We start from the raw sequence: 20,043 nt of genomic DNA on the forward strand, positions 1-20,043 counted from the left end.
CCAAGCTGGGCTGCCTCCGCAAGGGGCAGCTCAGTTGGGGAGAGCCTGGGAAGGGCGCACGTTCGCCCTGGAGACCTCTCCCTCGCTGGGTTTCCTCCACAGAGGAAGCCCAGCAAGGGTCAGATGTCCAAGGGCGCATGTTCACCCTGGAGACCTCTCCCTCGCTGGGTTTCCTCTGCAGAAGAAGCCCAGCAAGGGACGGGCTTCCAAGGGCACGCGTTTGCCCTGGAGACCACTCCTTTGCTGGGCTGACCTCCTTAATACAGTCCATCCATTTGGCATGTGGCTCCACCTTACCCTCCACCTTTCCTAATACTTTTTTCCCCAGTGAGTCATGCCTTCTCATGATGTGTCCAAAGTACAACAGCCTAAGTTTTGCCATCTTGGCTCCCAGGGAGATTGCTGGCTTGATCTGCATTAGGACCCATTTGTTTGTCTTTTTGGCCATTCACAGGATCCTCAGCATTCTTCTCCAGCACCACATCTCAAATGCATTGATTTTCTTCCTATCCTGTTTCTTAACTGTCCAGCTCTCACACCCACACATGGTAATGATATAATGGCTTGTATGATTCTAACTTTTGTACTCAGCTGTATATCTTTACATATTTTTCACTTCTTTCATAGCCAGCCTCACCATTCTTAATCTGCTTCTGATTTCCTGGCTGCAGTCCCCATTTCTATCAATGTTTGATCCCAGGTATGAGAACTCTCTTCCTATTTCTATTTCTTCATTGACTAGGTTGAATACGTGTAGATTCTCTGTGGTCATTACATTTGTTTTCTTTATGTCAACAGTAAGCCTGTATTTGCACTTTCTTCCTTGATCTTCCTTAGCAGTTCTTCCATGTCTCAGGGGTTTTCTGCTAGTATTATGCTAGTCATCTGCATATCTTAGATTGTTGATATTCCTTCCTCCTATTTTCACTCCTCCTTCTATGTCCAATCCTGCTTTTCTTACAATATGTTCTGCATATAAGTTGAACAGGTAGAGTGATAAAATGCAGCCTTGTCTGATTCCTTTGCCAATTGGTAACCATTCTGTTTCTCTGTGTTCTGTCCTGACAGTAGCCTCTTGTTTTGAGTACAGATTCCTCATTAGGACTATCAGATGTGTTGGCACTGCCATGTCTTTAAGGGTGTTCCATAGCTAGTCATGATCTATGCAGTCAAAAACTTTGCTATGGTCTATAATGCAGCTGCTGCTTTTCTTTTGGAATTCCCTTGTGCGCTTCATTAGCCATCCCTAGTGCCTATTCCTTTCCTGAATCCTGCTTAGACCTCTGGGATTTCTCATTCTATGTATGGTTGGAGTCTGTGTTGCAGAATTTTAAGCATAATTTCTCTTGTATAGGACATTAGTATTATAGTCCTAAAGTTGCTGCAGTCCTTAATATTTCATTTTTTGTGGATGAGGATGTATATTGATAGTTTCCAATCTATTGGCCATTGTTTTGTTTTCCATATCTGTTGACATATATTAGTTAGCGTTGTAGTAGACTCTGCCAGCGTGGACTGCAGCAGTCTGATTTATTTTATGTAAATAATTTATGTATTGCAAGACTAGAAATTATCTCCCCCACTCCATTTCTCTTTCTAAATAGCCTTCATAATTTGCAGCTAATTTCTGATAGCATCAGCAAACAAGTCTGTATACAAGACCAATACATAAATGTATACTCAAATGTGTACAATAGAAAGACATCAACTGCCTTCTCCATGACCTGACTGTTACTAAAACCTATTGGCATCTATCACTCAATTGTTCTGTGCTATGTTCCCTGTTCAACATTAATTAGGCCATTACATAACCAAACTGTTTTTGTCCTTATAAAAGTGGGCTATAAAGATTTTTTTAATGTATGAATGTAATTGTACTTCAGGTTCTTCCATATTTAAACTTAATAGTTTCAGGCACGCCACTTAATAGTGCCAAGGTAATCTTTTATGTGTGTATGTGCCTTCAAGTCACCTGTCAATTTATGTGCACCCATGAATTACATAGGGTTTTCTTAGGCAAGTACTCAGAGGTGGTTTGCTGCTGCCTTCCTCTGAAATATAGCTTATAGCATCTGGGATTCAGTGACTGAAATGTTAGTACCTTTATTTATTGATTTAGATTCATATCCCACTTTTCTCATGAACCGAGCATATTCTTCTTGTCACCTTTTGAAAGAATGGCATTGTGTGGCAATAGATAAACCATCTTTTGTTTAGCTAACAGCCAGCAGATATTTTTCAAGGCTCCACAATATTTTTGTAGCTTCTACCAACAGCACACACTTAGCTGTAGGGTGGAGCAGTAGGAGGGAAAATATTCTGCCATCCCATCTATTCCTTCTTCCTCTGTATGACAAAAGGGGGAACACTTCAAAATGGCACGCAGGTAGGACAATACCTTGGTGATAGGGGAGACTGGCCTACAGCAAGGCGTCTTGATAGCTAGAAGCTCCAAAAGGCATGCTTTATGGAATGGATACTGTTTTATTGACTTGCACTGATGGTCTTTGGCACTTTCTCATCAAATGTAAGTAAGGAGATCTATGGAGAAGAGCCATCACAAGTCTTCCAAGACTCTCATCAAAGAGAAAAATAAAATGCCATAATACTTCCCCTGGAGATATGAGGATCACAGAGCAACTTGACAAAAGTTTTAAAATTATTATTATTTTCTTCAAAAGCTCTAAAAATTATCTCTAAAGCTCTAAAAACTATTGTGAGGAATTGCTACTCCCCATGGTAGGTACTGGTAGATTGATACCAGCTATGATGGAAGTGGCTGCTTCCTCAGTATCTATTTTACAACTATGTACACTATAGATATATTTTTGTTCTCCCAGACCTATAAATGCATTTTGTTTGGCATTAATTTATACATTTAAGCCCACGTGATAACTGAATCATATGATAACTTAACCAGCATTAGGGAAACAGTGTTTACAAAGCAACAATTATAAAGCAATTTAAAATTTAAACAGTTTCATTTGTTAAGACGGTAACTACTGCTTACATCCAAAATTCAGAGTTGCTTCTCGGCTCCTTATAGTTCCATGTACATTGTATGCTATGCAAACGTATGTTCCTTCATCCCTTGATTTTTCAGGGTTATTGATTTCCAGGTTACCTCCTATCATAACATGGTGCTCCTTTGCTATTTTAATATCAATATCCCAATTGTTACGCTGCCACCTATTAAGAGAGATTTAATTTTTACTGAAATGTAAACATGTAAACAGACCTACTCATTCACCACATTATACCCCCATCTGTCTGCTCCTGTACTTTAAATACGGTCAGGTACCTAAGTAAGACTGATGGATTGTGCACAGTGACCCGACCCCCTCAACTTTGCACATGCCAGTCCCAACTTTTGCATTTCTGACCATTCTGTATCGGCAGGAAGAACTGTTGAGGGCTTTTATTTACATTTCAAGACCATGGAGGGGCTCTCAGCAAACATTTCTGCTCAATGGGAGACCACAGATGCTGAGATGAAAGACTAAGTACTCAAACTCTCACACATAGCATTCTGAGTTTTCATTTGATTACAGCTTCTGCAACCTTGGCTGAATGGACAAATTTCTTTCTCTGGATTTATGCCAGTATTGACAAATTCATGCAGCCTTTTCAGCCGGTGAAACAGACACCCTGTGTTGCCCTTTTCTGCTCCTCCCCTGACCCAAAATGTTGAACTGCCTCACCTGGAAGCCTCCAGGAGCAGAATTTCATCTTTCAAACAGCATGCAGGACCCAGCTGTGCTGCTTCACCTGGAAAATTATCTATTCTTTAATACCAGAAGTAGACTTTCAGCCTGCTCCCAGGTTTCTTCCTTTGTTTATTTAGCAGTCCATGCAGCCCTTAGAGCAGTGATTCCCAAACTCTGGTTCCCTAGGCATTTTGGACTTCAGCTCCCAGAAGCTTCAGCCATCTTGGCCAGTGGTCTGGGATTCTGGGAGCCAAAGTTCAAAATATCTGGAAGGCTAGACTTTGGGAATCACTGCCTTAGAGGATTGTAGGGGGTGGGAAACTTCTGTTGTACCCACCTCAGTTGCCCACTCCTGCTGTACAACCCCTCATTTTGAGCCAGCCACTACTGACTTGTAACTGCATTAAGGGGACTTGTATACCCACCAGCTGAGAGATGCTGATCTAGTGTGATTTGGGCTTGATATTATTGAAAGAGAACAAAAACAGAGGCTGACATGTGCTCAAAAGCTCATGACTGACCTACTATTCTGTATTGCCTCATGCCTGGGCTTTCTCTTTTACACTAGTGAAGTGTGTTGGAAAGATCAAGATACAACTTTGGCCACCAGGGGGAGTTTCCACTTCATAGCCAAACCTTTTTACAGAGGAATTTTAATAGCTGCTTATCTGAGAATGCTCAGACTCAGTCAAAGACCTGTCAGAGCCTAAAATTAAATCTAAGATTTTTACAGAAACACGTACACAAGGGTAGAGCAGTATACAGTTTGCAAAACAAAAATTCACACATTGACTTGTGAAGAATACTAGACAAGAATGGGAAAACTCACAGTAACTTATAGTAATAAAAAAAACAGTTCTAAACATTTGGATTTTTCACGCATCCTCTGGAACAAACATAAGCTGCTTTATAGGACAGGATGGTATTCACAACTCAGAGTGAGGTAAGGCTAAATACAGTGGCATATGGGTTGTGTATTTATCATTTATAATGTGTGGAATGCTGCACCAGTCAGAAAATAATGATTAGCAGGTTATGAATGCCAATTTACTTCTCTACACACAACACAACACACACAGAGAGAGTCTTACACATCTACTAACAAAACAGACAAAGAGCTTCAAAATCATTGTGCAATTTCCCATCATCATCGCCCTCGTCACCCTTCATCTTCTCTGTGTATATTGTGTATTCCCATGAAGGAATGAGTGATTCTGACTGGTCCAAAGCTACCATGGCAACATTACACATTTTCCAGACCTATTACCAAAATAAATTAGCAGTTCAAGTTAGCTAGTATATTTTTACTTACTGAGTAACCAATGATTTTACTGGTCTGTCTACCTGAGATGAACAATTTGATTTAGGCCAAGATCTCCAGCATGGAATTGAATTACAACTCCTATACACTCACATTAACTTACTTGTAAGTAGGGGTAGGGATACCTCTGGCTCTACAATTCATGGTAACTCTTCCTTCTGGAGATTCTTCTGGGTAGACTGTATCAATGGGCTGTTCTTCAAAAATTGGCCCATATCCTTTTTGTTCGTCTAAAAAGAAATTGAAATACATTTACTTATTTGGTTATTTAAATAAATTTAAAATATCGGTTTAGAGCAGATGCAACAGTAGAGTATATATACTTGTAAATAATTTTGAGTCACCACAATACACACAATAGCAACCATTTAAATGCTGCAGATTCCCATTTTCCATTGTCAACACAGTATTTATATTATAAAAAAGGACCCAGGAACTCTAGAGTGTGTAACATTCTAAGGTCCTTGGGTCTCTACTGATGCTGTCAACAATACTGCCAAGAGGTGCCAAAGCTAATGGAGGCATTTGTGACATCTGTATGTCTGGAAGAAACAGATGACTAAAATCTCTTCAGCAAAAGCCACCACCAGATGGTGATGACATCTTATGTCCTCTAGCTCAGGTCATTATAAACAGAAAAAAATAATTCAGAGTTTAGCTTCATTAGCAACATACCTCATTACCATATTCGGGAATTAAATTGCCATCTGACTAAAACTAGAGAACTCATTTTTTTCGGACAGCAGCTGCTTCCAAATCTCAATCTAGGAATATCTAGAGTTCAACAACCAGGGTTCAGTTCTGAGAAGGCTTATTAAGAATATTTATAAATTTTATTATCATGGATGAGAAAGAGTGTCTTCACATGCTGACATACTCAGTTGAAAAACGTCAACCACCACAATATTTGTCACAATTCAGGACTTTAGAGTAAAAATTTCAGGAGGAAGTTGTGCAAAAAAGTATATGGCCTTTGGAACTAAAATGGTTTGTGCAACCCCTCCTCCAAAAAACATTGCATAAAAAGGTGTAGTTTGTGAAAAATACAATCATTATACACTTCAGATCACCACTGCAAAGTTACAAAATGTTAAAACTTATCAAAAATATTTTATAAAAAAAAAATCTATATGTGCATAATGGAGCACACCCAAGAATTTCAGGGGGGGGGGGGGTAGCCTGTACTTTATAGATTATACCAAAGGGTTTGACTGTGTAGATCATGAAAAACTCTTAAAGAAATGGGTGTGCCAAAACACTGAATTGTGAAGAAAGCCAGTCTGAGACCACTTTAACTGCCCTGGCTCAATGCTAGAGAATTCCGGGAACTGTCATATTGTGAGACATGTAGTTGTAGTGTGAGACATCTCTGGAGCCACAAGAAACTACAATTCCCAGGATTCCCTAGCTCTGATCCAGGGCAGTTAAACTGGATTATTTCTGCAGTGTGTTTTGGACCCTAATCTACCTCCTCAGATGCAGAAGTAAGTAATTTATTACATGGTAAGGAGCTTCCAAGAAGATGATACCAGAAAGGGAGATGGGAGAATTCTAAAATTCTCTCATCTAGTTTTATGACTGTATGACTATTTCCCAGAATAAGTAATAATTATTTAGAAGATACTGTATAATACAATTGCACTTTTTTTTTCTTTTAAAAAACACCTCTTTTCTCAAGCTTTATCCACTGGATAAAATATTGTATTCTTCTTTGGAATCAGCTTTAAAAGTGTAACATGGAGGCATATCTCACTTATTTCAACTAAAACTAAAGACACCACATAACCATTTTTTTATTATAGGAGAACAAATTTAGTTCCATTCACAAAATCAGTAGGAGCTAATATTCAGCATTACAGTCCTCTGTGCAAACAACGAACAGAAATAGAAGATGGTCTACAGATATATAGAAGCCATGATATTAATTTTAGGATTATTTTTCTTACTTGTAAATATACATAAGGTAAATTAGCAGAACTATACATAGCAAATTTCTCGAAAGCACGTGGCTTCACTGCATTTTAGCAGGACCAATCAACATTCTCTAGTATCAAGAGAATTATGTTTTTGCGTTCAGGCAATGACAAGATATTTAGCGTAAAACTCATACGTTATTTAAAAAAGAGAGAGATTAACCTTTGGGATAAGATTAATACTCTGGATATTTACGTCATAGAAAATTCCCCTCATCATAGCAAAGAAGCTTTGAATCTAAGCAACTTCTAAGTCATTTTTAAAAAACTGTATTCTCAATTCACCTGAAGAAAATACATATATTAAAAGCTTTATCTATATCTGAATATTTCAGACTGAAAAGAAAAACCTGATACTCTGCATACTGGTGAAATATGTATTTCTGACAATTTCAAAACTCTGCAAGGTGGATTTAATTGCACATTACTAAGACAGCTACATAAGTATCTGGATTGCAGATATCACCTTTAGTGAGATCTGATCAACTCTCTGGTATGGAATGCTCTTGATCAGTTTCTAGCACTGAAATATATTCAGACTGGTAGAAATCCACTTGTTAGATGTCAGTGTATGTGTTCTTTTTTGGGGTCGGGGAATAATTAAAATGTATCCATGTGGTGAACTAGTCTATGTAGCTGTAACCTCCTGCATGTCAGGAGAGATAAGGGGACATTAGAGAGGCTGACTGCTTACTCTGTCATTCCTAGATGGTTATCTACAAGATAGTTATTAAGAACAATAACAGTAAGAAGAGGAGAAGGAAGTGTGTTTGTCTGCCTGCCTCAGATACAGCATCAAGAAAGTGACAGCTGAACATCTGACACTTGGCAGCATACTAAGAGAACTAGGTGACCAGATGGCACATACCAGACTATTCAGAGGAGAACTCCTCAATAATAAGGCTTCTCTCCAAGAACAAGATGCTTTGAGGTCTGGTTCAGGTGAGGCTGTGGAGAAGTAAACCATACACATGCAAAAAACAGCCTTCATTTCCCTTCCAACTGCTGGATTCTACTGATGTAAAACCCACTGCCTGGAAGCCTTAAGTGGTCTTGACTTCAAGTGTGTGTCATTGTGTACACACAGAGAGACAGACAGACAGACAAAATGTGTGTTCATACATATATATGTGAAGAGAGGGAGAATGACAGCTTCTGCTACCTGCTTCATATCTTCACTTGCTTGGTAGGATGGCAGCTTTCTTTTATTTTATTAATAAAAAGTATTGATACAGTAGGGCCATTGTGGTGCATTGGTTTGAGTTCTGGACCACGACACTGGATTCTGCTCATGGAAACTCAGTGGGTGACCTTGGCCAAGTCACACTCTCAGACTCAAATCCCCTCTGAATAAATCTTGCCAAGAAAACCCCTTGATAGATTCCCTTAGGGGTCACTATAAGTCAGAAATGGCTTGAAGGCACACAGCAAGAACAACTACTAGATTTTGCTAGCAGTGGAAGGGAGGGATAATGGGAAGGGAAGGGGTGCAGGTAGAAGTCTGCCGAGGCTGCCATCTATCTTATACTCACTTACTCAACAGTGAACCTCATCAAACCCAAGGGTACTTGGTTCTGAAAGGGGATTTAAATGATTACATTGTTAATTCTTTTAAAGGAAAGTAGCTCTATGTCAAATGTGCAAAAGCTTCCCCAGAATTTAGAGAGGCTGGTTCTCAGGCCCATTTTTTTAGACAAAGAAGATGTAGTAGAAATTAGTGCCTTTCTGTAGGAAGTATTTCTTCCATTACTATGCTGTAATGATATATTTCTCTCATAACTGAATTCTGTTACTACTATCATCAATTAGCAGTGGTCTGCAAAGTATGAGGGCCCCGCAGGCCTTCTCACCCCCTTCTTGTAGTTCCTGCTTAACCTCCTTACTGCCTACCCTCACTCAGTCCCCAGTAGCAATCTTTATAGGTTCTTCCAAACACTCCCACCACTCCTTTCCATTCCCTCTCAATTGAATCTCTGCTTTAAATCCTCATTCCTCAATCCTTCCAACAGATCCCTGTTTTAAATCTTCTTTGCTCAACCCCCTTTAACAGAAAACTCATTGATCTCTCAAAATGCTCCCATTGCTCCTTCCTAAAAAGATAATACTGTAGTCAGATAATTAAAAAAATAATAAAATACAGTGCAGCCCCCAAGTTGCCCCACATTCCTGAATGCAGTCCTCAGCCCCACCACAGTTGCACACCCCTGATATACAGTAACAAAGAAATGCAGGAAACAATTAAGTCAATTACAGCAATGATGGCAGAAATGCTTAAAATTCAGACACTGCTATTTCCCCTGGCCTATAAATAGGGCATATGGGTCTAACATTCTTCCCCTTCTTGCAGATATGCAATCAGGAAGGCAATAAACCAAATGTGATGCAAATGATTTTATCTCTTTTTAATTCTGGGATAACAAAAAGAAAAAAAGAAAGAAAGAGGGAAAAGCCTAAAAAATACAGTAACTAAAGATAGATGTTAAAAAATCATTCATTTAGCATCTAAAAGCTTCAAGAAGCAATCAACATAGCCTACCACCACATGTTATATATTATTTGACCTTTCTTCTAGATATCAATGTCAAAATTATGGTGCCAGAAAAACAACTTCACTCTGGAGAGAACTAGCAAAGCCTCACCCTTCTAAAATCACTTTCATTTGAATCAATTTATTTTATCATCTACCAAATTAGTGTGTGGATGTATCTAATTTACTGCTGAAAATCAATTTTACCCACAAATAAACGCTGTTCTTGGAAATAAAGTAATGAACTGTCATTTCATAGTCTGTGTATGTGATAAGCTTTACCAATCAAATACTCTGTCTTCAGCATCAGCAAAATTTTTCAGAATATTTCAGAAAGACTCATTTTATGAATGGTATATTCTGCCACAAGAGGAAGCCACAAGATCTGCCCAGAAGAGTCAACAAAAGACAAGCATCACTTTTCCATCCAGCTACTGTTGCTGTTATTGCCTGGTTTGTTCCACCTGGACTGCAGAGGGGAAAGAGACACCTTTCCTACCTCCTTGCAGACTCAGACTCTCCACCAGCTGTGGCTCAACCTGTTCCATCTTCCCCAGCTGTGGAGTTGTGGAACTGGCAGATAAAAAGAGGAGTCCAGCAGTGGCGGAACTTTTCCTTTGGAGAGAGCTTCCTTGTGTGTGAGGACCTGCCCTGTAGGAAAAGAAACATCACCTGCTGACAGACACTAGCCTTGTATATGGGGAGGGGAAATGTGCTGCCAAAAAGGAGAGGAATGTAACAATACTCAGGGAGCAGCCATTTAAGTTATAGAGGACAGAGGGAGGCATGGAAATGGAGATGGTTGTATTGTCTTGGGGGGTAGGACCCCAAACTGTCTACCAATCCAAATAATCAGCATAGTTATGGTAGCAACTGCCCTGGGTAGAAAATGCTGCCCGGTCAGTTGCCATTGAGGACATGATCCTGGATGGACAGGCCAGGTTGGAAGAGCTAAGGAGTGTCTCTCAGCTTTGCCCACCAGGATTCTCTGTGCTACACTCTGTTTGACTTGGGGGGGAGGGGGTTTATGGGAATAATATCCTCCTGACCAGGCACCCTATCCCTAAATCTTCAGGATTTGAGTGTGTTTATTTAAAGGTGTAAAGATGGGACAGATTAGGGATTCTGTTGGAGTACTGTCCATCCCTCTTCTCAACACTTTCTCTTCCTGGGTTTGTTGAGCTTATCTTGGGGGTGGTCTTGGAATCTCCAGTTTGTGATGCTGGGGACTTCAATATCCATACTATGGCTACCTTGTCAGGATTGGCTCAGGACAGCATGTACAGCATGACCATTATGGGTCCTGTTCCAAGTGGTATCTAGCCCCACTCATGCGGGGGGCGGGGGGGAGGATAGTGATCTGATAATGGAGGAGCTGTCTATTGTTCTGTTGTCATAGACAGATCACTTCTTGGTCAGGTTTAGACTTTCCGGGACTCAGAGTCTTCACATGGGTGGAGAACCAATTAAGATGATCAACCCCAGGAGCCTTATGGATCCAGCTGGAATCCTGGTGGCTCTTGGGCAGTTTACTGCTGCTTTGACAAGGGAATGCTCTCTGGAATGGGGAAATGACCAGGGTGGTTGACACTATGGAGCGTTACAGACCGCCCCTTTGGGGCAGCCTGTAGGTGCTCCTTTCCCCGCTGTATCGGAGTCTCAGCTGCCACAACGGCAGCCTACGAGGCCCCGATCCGCCGCTTTCCGGGCCACGAGGAAGGGGCAAAAGGCCGCTTCCCCGCAGCCTGGAAAGGGGTGTTCTTGGGGCTTCAAGCCCGGAGGACACCCGGTGGTGGTGGCGGGGAGGAGGAGAAAGGGGCCAAGCGGCCCCTTTCTCCTCTGCGTCGCTGGGCGCAGCCATCTAAAGGCTGCGCCCAGCGACGCAAACCTGGAAAGAGTTCTGAAATGGAGCTCCTTCCGGGGCTGCGGAAAGGGCGCACTAAGCGCCCTCGCACAGCCCCACTACATCACAACTGCACCACCTCATTTGGAGGCGGCGCGGTCATGACGTAGTCATGGCGACGGCCGTGTGCAACGGCCGCCGCCATTTTGTACGTGCTGAGCACGTACTAGGGTTGGGGGATGCGGAAGCGCCGCTGCTTCTTAACCCTAGTACGTGCTCAGCACGTACTTTAAGGCCCGTCTATAACGGGCCTATGTCTCATAAGCAAGCTGTCTAACATAAATCACCCCCCTGATTTTCTAAGGAGGTGGCAGCAAAGAAACAAATGAGATGGAGGCTAGAGAGACCATGGTGAGTCCAGCTAAAATCTATCTGAAGACTTACAATGGGGTAATAAAAGCAGCAAAACAGGTGTTGCTTTTTAGAACCTTTGAAGCTGCACAGTTTAAGGGTTGCAGGATGGGACTTCTGGCTGCTGGAGGTCTGCCTCCAAAGTCTTTGTAGGACTAAGCCTGAGCTGCTAGAGTCCTGGACGGATCAGAGCTAATAGACACAGCTGGCTCTACTCATGCAGGGCAGCTGGAGAAGCTAGGGGTACAGCCATTTAAGGGCTGCATTGGCCTCTCAACCCTTGCTGCAGCAACACAGTCTTCTGTGCTGTCTGTAACTGTTGTGGTTGCATTTTGCCTTGTCTTGCTAACCTTGCTGTGTTTCGATCTTGGTCTGTCTCCTGACTCTGGCTTATTGGACTCCTGGAGTTCTGCCTTGTTATGCTTTGACCTTGGTCTGTTTCCTGACATTACCTCCTGCCTCTGGCCCATTAGAGTCTTTGAATTGACCATCCAGCTCCTGCAGGCTGCCTTGGAATTCAGACCACCCATGCCTTGGACCCTGATGCACACAACCATTCAGCAGAGCTGCTTTGAATGGTCAGGGATCTGTTACGATCTGCTCCAGAGTAAAATGTAAGCCACTCAGCACCTTGTTCTGTGAAGAATTTGCCCACCATTTTGTAGATAAAATCCACTGGATTTGCTCTTACTCAAATGCCAGAATTGATACAGTTCTAGTGGATGCAACGTTCGCCCCTGCTTGTCAAAGTATTGATGGATACTTTTCAAACTGTGCAGCCTGAGGATGTGGACAGAATCCTTTGAGAGGTGAAAGCCACCACAAGTGTACTAGACACTCTTCCTGGCTAATTAAACATGTTGGAGTAAGACTGATTGAGTGGGTAAGGGAAATAATAAATGCTTCTCTTCAATAATGCAGGGTCCCACTAGAATTCTTTTGGGAAAAAAACCTTTCCTGGATCCTAAAATACTAGAGGCCAATCTCTAACATCTGATTTTTGAGCACAGCACTGGAGCGTGTGGTGGCTTCTCAACTCCAGGAGTTCCTGGATAAGACATATGATTCTGATCCATTTCAGTCTTGTTTAAGACCTGGTTATGAGACAGACTGCTTTGGTGGCCTTAGTGGATGACCTGTGCAGGGACATGGACATGGGAAGTGTGTCCCTGTTGGTTTTGCTGGATCTCTCAGACCCTTTTGATATCATCGGCCATGGTATCCTTCTTGGATGTAGCTTGGAGGCACTGTTCTACTTCCCAGAAGGGCATTCTCAGAGGGTGTTGCTGGGGGATTTCTATTTGGCTTCCTGGCTATTGGCCTATGGAGTCCCCCAGGATTCAGTCCTATCCCCTATGCTATTTAATGTCTATATGAAAGCATTGGGAGAGGCTGTCCAGGGTTTGGGGGTTAGGTAGAATCCCAAAAGTAGATATTACCCAGCTCTACTATTCCTTTCCATCTAATTCTAAGGAAGTGTTCCTATGCTAAATCAGTGCCTGGCAGCTGTAATCGACCGGACGAAGGCAAACAGATTGAAGCTTACCACATTACCACACTACACTCTTATAGTGCTGCTATTCCACTTTTACTGCTCTGGCTGCCTCCTATTACATTCTGAGGTTTGTAGTCCAGTGATACCTAAGAGCTCTCTGGCTGAGAATTCTATGACGTGTTACAGACCACTGAGAAGCAGCGGTCTGGCTCTGCCTCCGCTTGCAACGTCCAGGAACCGCAGCCTTTAAATGCAGAGAAGGAGCATGGAAATCACGCTCCTTCTCAGGCCCCGGAAGAGGCACCGCGAGTGCCAAAGGGCGCTCTCGCGCCATCACTTCTGGTTCGCCACGTGCGGATGCAGAGCATCCGCTACGTCAAAATGGCGGCGCTCGTATGTACAGGGCGCCGCCATTTTGTACGGACTGAGTCCGTGATAGGGTAAGGGGCATCTAGAAGAGACGCCCCTTTTTCAAACTGGGGCATCCTCAGGTTTGTAACCCGCCTAAATGTTCCCCTTAAACTGCAAATCCCAGAATACAACAGGAGGTGGCCAGAGCAGTTAAAGTGGAATAGCAGCATTGTAAGGGTGTAGTCCAAGTACATACTTTGCTTACATCCTGTTCAGATTACTATAACGCACTCTGTGTGAGGCTGCCTTTGAAAAGTGCTCAGAAACTTCAGCTGGCTTCAGTTGCAACCAAATTGTTAACCTTGGTCTGGCAACTCCCTTGTTGCAACAGCACCAATGCAACAGCTGGTCCATTTCCAGGCAAAATTCAAAGTGCTGATTTTGATGTATCAAACCCTATACAACCTGGATCCAGGCTATTTGAAGGACCATATCCTCCTATTTAAACCCATTAGGGTTTTAAAATCATTTGGAGGGGCCCTCCTCACTACCCTATCACATTCTCAGACTCATTTGGTGGGAACAAGGCAGAGGGCCTTCTTGTTGGCTGCTCCCAAAACTCACTCCTTCCTATGGTAAATATTTGCTATGGAAACTTGGAGGAAGGAGCAGTCCTGGTCTTCCCAGGCCCAGGGGCAGGGCTACAGTAACATTTATAAGAAGAACTATGTTGGACCAAACCAGTTCATAGCTAGTCCAACATTTTGTTCATAAAAATCATCCACAAAACATGGGTGGGATAGCATCATCCCTCGCCAAGCAACAAAGCATGTTACAAAACATGTTACAATGCATTTGACTAATTCCTTATTAAACCCATCCAAGTTAGCCTCCTCTTTGCAATAGCAAATTTCACAGTTGGGCTATGTGAAGAAGATTTTTAAAAAATCTTGACTCTCCCATTCAGTTTCAATTGATGGTTTCAGCTTACAGAATAAAAATGGGGAGGGGGATTTTCCCTCTCTAATTTTTCCACACCATGAATAATTTTATACAGTACACTGCACTTTGTAGAAGCAAACTGTTACTGCAGGGGAAGAATACTTCCTCAATCAGCACTGAAAATTCTCTGCAGTCATCTCTGCATATTAAGACAAAGGAGATAAATTTACCCTGCCAGAAGTGGATTTGCAAAACCAAGGCAAAATTAGAATTGTTTGCCTCCAACAGTTGTTCTCTAAATGTCTTCAGTGGAATGAAACATTCCATCATGTTCCTTGCAAAATGTAGTTAGTATACTGCATTCTGCTAGATAATTAGGAAGAAGCCAACTTCAACAGCTTGAAAGGGGGATTGTATTTTAAAAAAATCTTGGAGGATGCAGCTATTAGTGTTTTCCAATCACAACAGATGTGATTCTGTTCTCTTTAGTACCAGGGGAATATTAACTGCTGGGGAACATGAATAAGAGGGAGATGACTGGACACTATTATTGTTAACTGCCCATGAGTTGATCTCAACTCATGGTGATCATTTCCAAGACCCTCTGTCATTCACTGCTCTGCTTAATTCCTGCATCCCCATACCTGTGACCTCTTTAATAAAGTCCATCTATCTAGCACAGTGGTTCCCAACCTTCCTAATGCTGCGACCCTTTAATACAGTTTCTCATGTTGTGGTGACCCCCAACCATAACATTATTTTTATTGCTACATGCAAATATGTGTCTTCCAGTGGTCTTAAGTGACCCCTGTGAAAGGGTCATTCAACCCCTAAAGGGGTCCACAGGTTGGGAACCACTGATCTAGCATGTGGCCTTCTCTCTTCCTACTTCCCTCCACCTTTCCCAGCATTATGGTCTTTTCCAATGAGTCCTTGCTTCTTATGATGTGTCCAAAGTACGACAGCCTCAGTTTTTTCACACTGGCTTCCAGGGAGGTTTCCGGCTTGTTTGTCCTTTGGCTGCCCTGGAATCCTCAGCACTCTTCTCCAGCACCACATCTCCGATGAACTGATTTTCTTCCTATCTTCTTTCTTAACTGACCAGCTCTCACATCCATACATGGTAATAGGGAATACAATGACTTCTATGTACATTTTAGAAATAATGTGGTTTGATACCACTTTAATCACCCTGTATGAATCTGTTAATACAACAGAATCTTGGAATTTGTAGTTTTGTGAGGCACAGGCATTCTTTGGCAGAAAAGACCTTGTAAAAATACAAATCCCAGGATTCCATAGGATGGAGCTACAGCATTTAAAATGATGTCAAACAGTGGAGAAATGCCTTCTTTTTGTGGCAGACTAGCTGCTGTTTAAACAGACAGCTGGACTAAATTGTCCTTATCTCTTCCTTGCATCTCATGAACTTTATAGAGATATGTAATTATGGAAAAATACTGACGCCCTGAATTTTCTGTATAGATCTCATTTTCATCATAAAGTCAGCCCTTCTTATACACATATTTTTATACACGGATTGAAGCATCCACGGTTTGAGAATGTTCCAAAAAAGTATAAATTTCAAATATCAAACCTCGATTTTCCATTTTTTATAAGGGACACCATTTTGCTATGCTATTATATTTAATGGACTTGAGCATCCACGGATTTTGTTATCCACGAGGGATCTTGGAACCAAACCCCAGCGTATAACAAGGGTCCACTGGACTAAGATTAGAACTGTACATTCTTTTAAAACAAATAGAAGTCCTAAGCCTTTAGAAAGCCTGCAATGGCATTAAATTAAAAATGAAAATGTTATTATAAATAATTACTATAATGGCTATAAATTCCAAAGTATAAGTCTTTTTCAACAATAGCAATAAGAGTCCTACAGCACTTGAAAGACTAATCCGCTTTTTCAAAACATAAGTTTTTATTAACTGTAGTCTATGTCATCGGATGTGAGATGCTTAATGTTTATAGCATCTTTCCCAAGTTCTCAGCAATGCATGCTATTTAATTTACTTTGCTACCCATTTTTGCTGTTAGGGTGTGTTTTGTCCAACTTTCTGCCAGAAAATGTGAAATGTGTTTATGAAACAGGCTAGCTGATAAATAAAACCTTTGGAAATGATGGAAATCGTTCCTGGACTGCATACAGAGGATCTTTCAAGTGAATTTCTTTACACTCTGGATACTACATGCCAATGATTAGGAGGATGTTTGCATCTCAAATGAAGCAGCACTTAAATTAGGTCACCTTAATTGAATGAATACAAACAATGTTCTGAGTGATAGTTTCCTTTTAGTGGCTTTTTTGTTTTCCTATGGCCTTTATTCTCATGAACCAATATTGCAATCATATTATATTCAGTAATGAAGGCAAAAAGGGAAGCTAAGAGATTGTTGGGAAGAAAGCAATTAATTAAAAAGAAATATAAATATCATTTTAGCTAATGGCATCAATTTTAGCAAAAGCCTCAAAAATATCATTGCAAGTTATCAGGGAAATACATAGATTATTTGAAACAATCATTTACCCCACATGTACATTGCCAGTGCATATCCAGAATACAACAAGTCTGGGAGGACAAAATGGTGTGTGCACCACAGCGTACTGTCATAAAAACCAAGGGGATTTGAGTATATGCGTTTTTCCAATATGCGGCGGTTCCAGAACAGATCCCCTGATTATAGGAAAGGCCCACTTATTTATTTATGATATATGATGGTGATGTAAAATTTTCTAAGGAAAATGTAGAGAATTCCAGGCAAGTTATACCTTGTGCTGCATTGCTTTTTACTTCCACATAAATGCAGCTCTGTCCATTCAGGGGAACAGTGCCCAGGTGAGTGTACTTAAAATCTGAGAGATCAAGTCCCTTTACTCTCCTGAGGTTGTTTGGAAAAGAAGGTCCACCATGCTGCCTAATCCTAGGCTCAACCCCCCGACACACTCACCACACAATACAAGGCCATCTCTGCTCATTTTCTTTCCTTTTCTGCCTTCTGAGCCTTTCAGGGAAAGGGGGGAGGGAATGCAAAAACAAAGTGCCAATGCTACTCCTGTCCAGTAGCAACCTGAGCTTGCAGGGCAGGATGAACTTCCTGCCAGCCGGGACATTTTTTAGTCCTTTTAATCGGGTGTTTTCCAGGACAAATGGCAACCCTATCTATATAGCACCAGCAAGAACTGGAGCATGATTGAGGCAGCCAAGGATCTCAGCACAAAAGGTAGCTACAGGATGGTCAAATGCCAGTCAATGATTCACCAGCGAGAATAGTTCAAAGAACAAGTTGAACTTCAGGAAACAAGAGGGAAGTGAATGTCATACAGTGCAAAGAATATTATGGAGTTGTTTTAAAGCAAAGGAACAGGCTTGACTGTGCTAATTTAAATGTGTAATTCAGAATAACTGGCCTAATTACCCCAGCACTTCCCTTTTAAGGCTAGCAGAGGTCTCTCTTGTGCTTTGGTTGCTGTCATTTCAGTCTACAACACTCCAAAAGATGAAGTACTGGTAGCTAAGCCCCCAACTCCCTTTCCTAACTCTTCCTCTCTACACAGGATGTGTCCGAGCACTTTTCCCAGCATGGGGCTGCTAGCCTCTTCTGGCTTTCCCCTTCTACTTACCCATATGTGGAAGTCTCTTCCAGGTAGGACATGACAGTACCTTTCTATTTATCCCTATTATAGGAACCTGATCCACCTCATTTTTTCAAAAACACCTTCTGGAACTAAAAATATGTCAACTGGCAATAACACCCCAGATTACACAAAAATGTTCAGTATGTAGCAAAGTTCAGCTGTACCATGTTCTGACAGTAAATGCCACCCTTTTCCATCTTTAGGCAAACTATGTCCACATTATTCCCATCCCTTAGCAACAGAACAAAAGTAAATAATTGTTAAGGGGAAAACTGAATGACTAAATCCAGCCTGCTTGCTCCTTTCCAAGCTTGGAAGCATAATGTACCAAACAGAGAAATAATTACATGAAATAAATAATATAAAATTGCATCAGCTAAAAATATTACAATTATTTCCAGTTTCATGGTAACCAACATTTGAATTTAGAATTGATTGCAATCCAGTATCCAGTATCATTTTAAATAGGCTCTGGAAAACGTTCAAAGATGAGAAGGCAGTAATGTCAAAACAATCTTACATAAGATATGAAACCAGAATGTCTGCCTCCAGTCTCTGAATAACTGCTTGGTTGTGCAAGAATTGGCTTCTCAAGTAGAATGAAAGGATATCATATTAAATATAAATGGCTTGAAAGAAGCCCAAACATCTGCCATCAGTGAACTGAAAGAACTACATACATACATACTATAAAGTATATTACAATATTTCAGAAGATGATGGTCACACAGAATAATTAGTTGTTCTTTAACTTCATCAAGCATCATTATTTTTATTTCTTGAGAGATTCGGAAAAATTGATAGCATATATCTGGCATATACAGTTGCTCACTTTTTATTTTGAGAAGCAAGAACTTTGTAAAAATTGTATATTTAATGGAAAAATTTAAGTATATATTCTATCTTCCATTTCATAATATGCCTTGCCAAATCTGTTGCTTTAGAAAAACATCATGCTCATTACATATACTATCAGTTTAGGTTGTTGCTTTTAAAAGTAAAAAAAAAAAAAATGATCTGTTTAGCTTTTATTGGGAATGTAATCACAACAACATTATTGTGTCTAGACAGCTTTCAAAGAAATGTCTTTCCCAGCATGAAGAAGAAAAAAAGAAGCTACTCAAGTTTTTAGAAAGAGAAGTATCTTCACAGGATTCTTTAACACTAAAAGGTCTGTTCAGAAATCATTATCTGACATGTTGACAGTGAAATTCTGAAGTAGCATTTTGCAACCTTCATTTTCAGAAAATCCAGTTTCTTAAGAACTATACATATGTGTATACTCAGTCTATTTCTTCCCCCCACACACACACACATTTTTCTCTTACTCTCTAAGACACACACACACTATCTATACATTAAATATAAAATCATTTCCGCAAAGCCATGCTGCCAGAAAAGGAGGGGGGGAGTAACTGGTACCTAAGTTAAGAGACATCTTTTTAAGTGCTCAAAAGCCATTGTCCCTTTATTCCCAACTCAGTAAGCTGTTGGTCTTTTTCTCCACTGACTACAGAAAACACTCTGAAAAGCCATATGTTAGAGAAAAACAAGTAAGTGAAGGTGATATCAAACCATCAGTTATCTGAAACACAAATTATTGTTGCTTTTCTAGCAAACTACTGAAGACCATTGGTGATACAAACAGGTACAGCTTTTCCATTGACAAGAGTTATGATTTTTTAAAATAAAAATAAAAAATAACTGTGATATAATTTTCATTGTGTAATTTAATTTCAGTTGCATTTATGTACAATTTTGCCATTTTATATCAGCATATCTCTAGGTAGAACACATCTTTGCATTAGAAGATGAAAA

At 40.8% G+C, this 20,043-nt stretch overlaps 1 protein-coding gene across 1 annotated transcript in view; it reads right to left on the reverse strand.

The window, feature by feature from the left end:
- LOC149312253 (contactin-1-like) overlaps nt 1-20,043 on the reverse strand; it is a 218,952-nt gene that overhangs the window by 58,321 nt on the left and 140,588 nt on the right. The window contains exons 6-7 of the mRNA XM_089524286.1: nt 5,132-5,258; nt 3,011-3,189 (exon numbers count right to left, since the gene is read on the reverse strand). Of these exons, the coding sequence (XP_089380412.1) occupies nt 3,011-3,189; nt 5,132-5,258 (306 nt within the window). The remainder of the gene's footprint in view (nt 1-3,010; nt 3,190-5,131; nt 5,259-20,043) is intronic.

Source organism: Sceloporus occidentalis, unplaced genomic scaffold (assembly GCF_023333645.1).
Source record: "Sceloporus occidentalis isolate IW3139 unplaced genomic scaffold, rSceOcc1.0.p SCAF_5, whole genome shotgun sequence".
NCBI classification, from domain to species: Eukaryota; Metazoa; Chordata; class Lepidosauria; order Squamata; family Phrynosomatidae; genus Sceloporus; species Sceloporus occidentalis.